At 33.5% G+C, this 8,351-nt stretch overlaps 1 protein-coding gene across 1 annotated transcript; it reads left to right on the plus strand.

Moving 5' to 3' along the window:
- Positions 1 to 680: 680 nt before the first annotated feature.
- PRD3 (putative recombination initiation defects 3) lies at positions 681 to 8,074 on the plus strand. Its single transcript, XM_089826346.1, has 11 exons — positions 681 to 864; positions 1,332 to 1,449; positions 2,420 to 2,615; positions 3,822 to 3,972; positions 4,078 to 4,212; positions 4,371 to 4,423; positions 6,546 to 6,740; positions 6,847 to 6,924; positions 7,034 to 7,306; positions 7,402 to 7,480; positions 7,612 to 8,074. The coding sequence occupies exons 2-11, from the start codon at positions 1,364 to 1,366 to the stop codon at positions 7,746 to 7,748; spliced, it is 1,383 nt and encodes a 460-aa protein (XP_089682472.1). The 5' UTR covers positions 681 to 864; positions 1,332 to 1,363; the 3' UTR covers positions 7,749 to 8,074.
- Positions 8,075 to 8,351: the final 277 nt, after the last annotated feature.

Raw genomic sequence — 8,351 nt, forward strand, 5'->3', positions numbered from 1 at the left:
AATAATCTGTTTATCTAAATCCGATGATCAATTGAACCAAGCCCTTTAATTGATTTATCAACATGCCATTGCTTTTACTTTCCCCGCTATGAATGAGGCGCAATACAAGGAGCTATGAATTGGATTGGACTCGACCCAACTAGCTATTCCATCTATGAATTGATTCTCAGTTACTTGTGATTAGGGCATCATGCGATAGTTTGGATCCATCGTGTGCCTATCTCAGTCGAATAATAGGGTGATTGAACCCTACCCATACACGTACAATATGTCAGTAACTTGACCCGATTAAAACACTGGCACTGAAGTAACAGTGATTGTAAATCTTCCCTGGAAAATTACCAGAACTTTCTGACTAAAGTCCCATACAAAATAAGCCTATCAGCTTAAAAATTAAGTACATGAATTTTACTCAACTTATTTATAAGACAAACTCTATTCACCCAAAATGTACCATTAACTTTGATTATTAATTAATTAAACATTATAATTAATTAATTAAAAATTAAAAATACAATGAATATAATGTCTTAATTAATTAATAATAATAATAACAATATTTAGACCATTTCGTGCTGCAATATAATGGTCAAACATCATCTGCCTAAAATAAATTTAAATTTGTTTTTTTTCGAAACCAAGCAAAAATAATATAAATAAATAAAGTCTACTCCCTGGAAATGGATGAATCAATTACTATTTAAGCTTTTACCTCACGAAAAAGAGGATATAAAGCACGTAGAAGTCGAGTACTTCATCCCGAAAGAAGCAACGCCAAAATTTTATTCCAGAATTTGAATTCAACAACAACGCCAGACGCAGCCTATTTGTATATTACAAAACAAGTCTAAGAGTCGAAGCGAGGTTCAAGGCTTTTGATATTTTTTTCTGGAATTCTGTCTAAAAAATCATTTCGATCAGTATTGAAATATTTACATTTGATTGAATTTTGCTTGTCGTTAAGAGTTTATCTCAAACTTAATCCAATCTCAAGCAATTGACTGCCGAAAGCTGTAGGTTTCAAACATCAATTTTTTTTTTGAATATCTACGATTTATTCTGTATTTAATTGAACTCTGCAAGCTTTCATATTTTTACTCAAATCCCTCCTGAACTTCGAGTAACTGATCAAAATTTGCATGTTCTTTACACTTCTTTTTGTTTAACGTTACTAAATTTTGAGAATTCTTTTCACTATTCGCATGTTTTTTTTAAATTTTTTTTAATTCTACTGAATTTTATGCATTTCACTAAGCTTTGCAGGTTTTCATTATCATTTAGAGATAATTTGATGAAGATTTGTTCGATCGATTTGAATTTGCTTGTTTCAGGGTAAAATATTAGTGGCAGGACGATTTTCTCGATGAAGAAGCTAAATATTAACAAGGCGTATCCCGGTCCAGATCTTTCCTCAATTTCTGCATTGCCTACGGGGCTCGACAGTTCAAGGTCGGTGACTGGCAGTTATGTTCTCATCCGTCGTATTTCATGAATTGAAGTTACGAAAATTATAGATTCAGGCTAATTTTCTTTTGTCCAATGCTGTATGAATAAAAGTGTAAACTACGGCGGTTTAAATCATCGTCCTCCACAAGACTCTTTAATATATTTGCTGCTTGTCTTCTATATATCCTTTTTTTTAACCGAAGGCGTGCAAAATCGCTAGTTCGTTCCATTTTATTTCCTTCCTACTCATCTTCTATATATCTCTACATTTTCCTAGAGGCGTGTAAAATCGTTAGTTTGTTCCATTTTATTTCCTTTCCTGGTGGCAATTCAAGTTTTCAGCCATCATTTATTATTTGTTTCGTCAAACTTCATCAACTGTTGCTCTAAAGAGGTAGATTCATGTCTATCATTCAAATTACAATTTCCTTTTTATATATTGAATCAATTTACATATTCTTCAATGAAGTTTTCTAAAAGCATGAAAAATTGTTTGTATTCTGATGTTTTGTTTGATGTCGACATTATGTGAATATCCAAATTCCCTTTCCCGGCAACAACTTAAGCAATACAATTCTCAATTCAATGTAAAAGTTCACGAGTAAGAACTTATATATAACTTCTCACAATTTCTCGTCAAATCCCGCATCACTGTTGTTACATTATCTGCAACTCGAGATATTATTTAATAAATATCACTCCGCACCTTCTAAATGCTAGGTTGTCGCTAATTTTTGACCAACACACAGGAACTTTCGCTCTTCTTCTCGTCATTTTAATACTTAATTTTGACATTTTTATCAATTCTTAAATAGTGACTGTCGTACTAATCGATGCTTGACAATCTTACGAAATTTATTTCTAGTCTTATTTTTCTGCTACATTTTCCTTTGGCACGTGAAAATTTCTTTTTGATAAATCCATTTGTTAAGATTTCTTACATCAAATGACATTGTTTCTAATACTGATTCAGGCATGTAAATACTCTTCGAACGAGATTGGACGGTCGAAGTGCTCCAGGTGCACAAGCTTTCAACAACAGGCATATTCCCCCAATGCGAAGCTCTTATCCTCCACTAAATTCTCAAAGTCAGCAATCTTTTTCGCAAGTGTCTCAAAATACACTACTTTCTCAGAACTCACAAGAAGATATTATCCCGAATGATCAGGTATTAGCTTGTCTTATCCGTTAAACTTGACAAAGTTGAATGCTTATGAAAACTGTTCTTTTCGCAAGTGTCTCAAAATACGCTACTTTCTCAGAACTCGCAAAAAGATATTATCCCGAATAATCAGGTATTAGCTTGTCTTATCTATTAAACTTTACAAAGTTGAATGCTTATGAAAACTGTTCCTCCAATCCTTAAGCGCAGTCAAAATACAGGTTATAAATTGAAAAATGCTTCTGGAAAACCTACGACAAGATTTTTTCAAACATTTCTGATCACAGTCCATAATCCCCATTATCCTGCTCTAAACGTAAAAAATGAATAAAGAAATATATTTAAAACCTATATCTCTACATAATCCCCATCATCAGAATGATGATGTGTGCTTCATAGGTAATGTACGGTAACCGTAAACTGTCTAGTTCAAAACAAAAAAAATTATCACAGGTTTTCAAGAGGCATTTTTACATTTAAGTGCAATTTGGAAGCTTTCAAATACCGTATAGAACCATTCTCCTTCAAAAAGCACCCCCTTCAGTACCTTTTGTTTTAAGCTGTTCTACATCCGCAATTCCAGTAACATATGTTTGTCGATAATGGATCTTTAATAAGTCAAAAAGCTCTCACAACTTTTTTCAGGATTTGCTCTGTTATAGTAACATAGGTAAAGTTATAAACACTGCAATAAGATTACCATGAACATAAATGGTATATATATGACAGAGTGCTGCAATCTATAGTTCAGAATACTTCCAATATTGCATGCTCAGAACTACTCAACAGACCCAAGATAGAAAAGAAGACTATTGTTGTGAGTGAAATGCAACGAGTTACTATTTCTTCTATTTCTTATATATTTTTTGTAACAGAAGACCAGCCAGTCCCACAAGTTCTATTAATAAGATTTAACATTATCATCCATTTAAGTCCACAATTACAATAACTGATCTGGTCAAATTGAATTAAAAATTCAAACAATCTAATACTATTCGAAGTCTCCTTCCTACATCTGAATCAAAATTGTTTTTTTGTTGCACAGGGCTGGCTATGGTGGTTAGCACATTTTTGGGTCCATTATTTTTCTAATGAGTTGACATTAAGATGATTATATAAAATAGGAATGGCTTATTTTATTGCTCAACTAATTCTAATATATGTTTTAGATGACTTTATAAAAATAATAAAAATATTAAATTGTAATTGCAGTGGAGATATGGCTCCCAAGAACGAGAAAATCCACTCAAAAGAAATTCATGCTTTGTACCATTTTCGCATGGTAGTAGCAGAGATGAGTGTTCTCAAGTACTTTCTTTAACGAGGCCTTCTAGTGCCAATAATATGATCCAGAGATATCCAGGTGATAACTGTATCCTTCAAATTCTAAACCCTTGTCTAGTTAAAAACTTTAAAGCTTTGATATTAAAAGAGCTCTGTTTCATCATGCAAATCTCCATTTTTGTAGACCGCATTTCAGAAGAGCTTGAGCAGAGGCTTAGCAACGTGGATACAGCCCTAAATAGAGTTTTGCTAGTTTTGAACTCTGTTCAGAGTGACTTGCAGCAAGTAAACAAAGCAGTGAAAGAAGTTTCCCTTCAAAGTACATATGCTTCTAGTCAATTTTGTTTCTCTTTGCACTGAAGTAATGATATTTATTTAAGTCTAAGAAGCCAAACAGGTGTTTATAAAAATATTTTATCATTATTCTTTTTTTGGTTTTTCTATTATTACTAAATGTCATAAAAAATGACATTGCAGCTGAAAGTATACGACAAACAGCTGTTGTACAAGAGAGTACTCTGCAGCAACTGGTAACGTATGACATTCCTGAATAGATAACTATGATTAGCTTTCTCCTTTTCCCAACAAGGAAACAAATTATTTTATTAACTAGTATATAAAGGGGGAAACCAAGCAAAGATTCCCAGACAGTAAAACCCTCCATCCTCCTCTAGAATAAGGAATATTGAAAATAATACACAGAAGGAAACTGTTTGTCTTTAAAGATAGTATCGTAGAATCCAGCTACAGCTCCTGTAATGGTTTTGCAGAATCCACCACAGAGAGAAGAAAGTACATATAAATGTATTAATCATAATAGGAGAGAGTACAGAGACATCTATCAAAAATAAACTTTCCTTTGATATGTGTTACAAAAAGAGTTGAACTGACACAACTCGTGTGCAGCTATGCTACCAAAGCTAATTATAGTTTGACTCGACAAGATTCTCGGATGTTAAAACCACTTCCTTTAGACCAATGAATACTGTGAAAACCCAACACAAAATGAAAATATTATTGTCCTTAAAGCTTAACTCAGAACTTACCGAACTCCTGTTATGTTTCAGTACAATATACCAGAGAGAAGATATTGTGCATATAATTTTATTAATCACAATGGAAGAAAGTGCAGAGCCATCTCTCAAAAAATTAAATTTGTCTTAATTCTTCTAATGATATTTGTTTTAAGAAAGTAAAACTGGCACCATGCAAGTGTGCAGATATGCTCCCAAAGCTAATTTTAGTTTGAAACAACATAGACTATACATATGGATGTTGCAAATAACTTGTTTATTTTATTACTCATCTGCTCAAAGCACTTCTTAAACTATTAACAGACATAACTTTTCCATCATTTTTTTTGACTCGCTTTCCAATCTTATCCAGCAAAATTCCCCACTTTGTCTTTTGTGCTTTTGTTGGAAGAAACTAATAAACGGACCCCACTGGATAAGCTTTCACTTCATTGGAAGTTTATGGAAACGCACTCCAAGTCACTACACTGCATGGTGTATACTACATATCTTCTTCAACTTAAATTATCTATCATGTGCAATATCTATTCTGCTCAAGTATACCAGGAGTACACAATCTGATCCCATGACAAAAAAATTGGAACTAAATCAGTTGCGGAAAAAGAACATCCATGAACTGCACCAGCAAACTAAGGGCCTATTTAGATTTCCTAACTTTAGACTGTCCCTCTAGAAATAGTTTCAAGAATGTTCCATTTTGAAAGTAACTAGCAAATGTTTTAGGTTAGTATATGAAAACTTACAACCTAATAATATTACGCCATGGTTAAATTCAGCACCATACAGTTAAGAAATAAATGCCAGATGAAATAACAGCTTAAGATGCACACTTCAGAAACTAGCTTCTGAACATGGCCACTTGTTGGGCATGTCCCTAATTGTGTAGGGAAAACAGAAAGCCATAGCAGATATGTGATTATTGGTCTTCTGAGGATTGTAAGCTTACGGGAACCCCTTGTCATTAGGATTTATGATTGGGTAATTGGGATTGCTTGCCTCCACTCTCTTGTGGTTGCCCCTGCTGCTGGAGAATTTTTGGGTGGTTCAGTTCAAATCAAACATAAAGAAGGGTTAGCATTTGAGCCCTGAGCCTCACCAGCTTAAAATCAAATATAACAAATTTATGCATTTTATGAAGGAATAACTTTTGTTTCTGAAAGTTTCAATGTAATATAATCTGAAAAGGGACTTCTCAGCTTTGCATGCTAATTTAAGTGTTAGGAAAGTAGAGAATGCTTTCTGTCAACAATATTCATTAGAATATTTGATAATTTTGTAAAAGATATTACAATTGAGTGTAGTTATCTAAGAGACACAATACATCAAAACTAATAAAATAAAACTACTGAAAACAAATGTTTCCCTGATGCAGTTAACCAACCTTCATCTAATAATATTATAACACCCAATTAATTTCCATATTGTAAAGTGTTCAATATATCCTTTATTAATTCCATATGTCCAGTTTTATTTCACATGCGTCCATCTATATTTACACATTCGTTTGAGTGTCAGTTGTATTCATATTCTTGATTCAAAGAGAAACCCCTTTTGTTCCTATATATATTAACAGTAGCAATTGCCTGCAATTATTTAGACTAATGAATTCCCCTGATAGATAAAGGAAGAGGAAGGGACCAAAGAAAGCTTGCTTGACACCCTGAAGACCATATCTGATCGAATCATTGAAGAGTCAAGCAAGCTCAAGTTGGATGAGATTTCTGATGCTCTCAAGATGATTCCTGAAACAATGGCAGATAGTTTATCTGCCATGAAATCAGAATTATGCCTTGCTTTTACCCAGAACTTGCAGGTACACGCTAACATTCATTTCCAGAATCAATCCTATCCCATTTTAAAAGAATGAATCTTATCTATTACATAGTTAACACTTAACAGCATGAATGCTGCAAATCCAGGATTTAAGTCAAAGGATGAAGCAAAGCGAAAAGGAGTATGAAAATGCAAAACAGGTTGCAGTGAAGCCTGCTGAAACTGTAATATATCTATATGCTCTGGCCAACAAAAGCGTGTATTTTGGTATGAACTAGGTGTAACTAATCACACGTCATATGTCTAAATTTGACAAAAAGTTGTTGTTCACAGTTCATAGATGTCAGATCCAAAACCAAACAGCTTCAGAAAGAATATCACAAACCCAGCTCCTACAATGTAATGCATTCTAAAATTCTTAAGAAACCAAAGACAAATACATACCAGATTCCAAAGACACAACCTATAATAAAAAGTTCATTACATAGTGGCAAGGTTGTGGATCGGTATCAGCCTTCAAACCACACATATGCCAGGAGGACCTGGAAAAGAGAGAATATAAAGGATGAGCAAGAGAGTCCTTACAGTGGTGAACAGGTTACACAGGTCCATTTCCAAATTCTTTATTATGAATACTTGTTTAGTTTTAGATTGCAGTAATTTTATGTCCCCTTGCTTATTATTACTCTTAAATTTCACAGAAACCAAAGATGTCCGAAATCCTTATCAACATGGAGGACGAGGATGAAGAGAAACTTTTGTATTTCATGAAAACACAAGGTATTAAAAAAGGAGGAATGTAATTCCAAGAGCAATTTGATTTTTCATGAATTTTTTAGTTACTGAATTAAAAATAAATTAAGTGAAAGGAATGGCCAGGAATGTTCATTTTCTTGATGATCGATGCACAGGTCCTCAAAGGCGGAAGAACCCTTATGAGGAGGATGAAGAAGAAACTAAAAAATTATTGCAGAGGGCAAGGAGGAAGAGAAGAATCAAAGATTTATATAACTTCAATTTTAGCCCTGAGAGTAGTAGTGATTATTAGTTAAAGCAAAAATGCGCACATTTCAGTGATTATCATATCATTAAAATGTGACAATTCCTTGCAGAATTTATATATTACCACTCTTAAAGGCCAAATCAATGCCTTTGAAGTTTTCTTTGCTAGAAAAGTGTCGAAGAGGGTAAGGAGGAAGAGAAGAATCAAAGGTTTATATAATTCCAATTTTATCCCTGACAGAGTAGTGGTTATTAGATAAGTAGAAGTGAGTACATTTCAGTGATGATCTTATCATTAAAATGTGAATTACTTGAAGAATTTGTATATTACCACTCTTATGGGCCAAATCAATGCCTTTGATTTGCATGCAATCTGTTTTACCTAAAGAAAATCTTGACTGCACATAAAAGTCTTTCATTCCAACCCCAAATAAAGTCAAGATCCTTCTTATTTCAGAATATATTGACCCTCCTATTCGTACGAATATAAATATTAAATACAGGGAGAGACTAATTATTGGATCTTCATATAAAGGTAATGCAACTTATTACTGGGATATTGGAGCATGCTCTATAGCCCGCTCAATGGAATGCCTTAATATTGGTTTGAAACACTACAACACCACAATGGTTGAACCACATGCAACTT

This window comes from Cupressus sempervirens, chromosome 4 (assembly GCF_028749045.1).
Source record: "Cupressus sempervirens isolate cs-2001-9-10 chromosome 4, ASM2874904v1, whole genome shotgun sequence".
Classification (NCBI taxonomy): domain Eukaryota; kingdom Viridiplantae; phylum Streptophyta; class Pinopsida; order Cupressales; family Cupressaceae; genus Cupressus; species Cupressus sempervirens.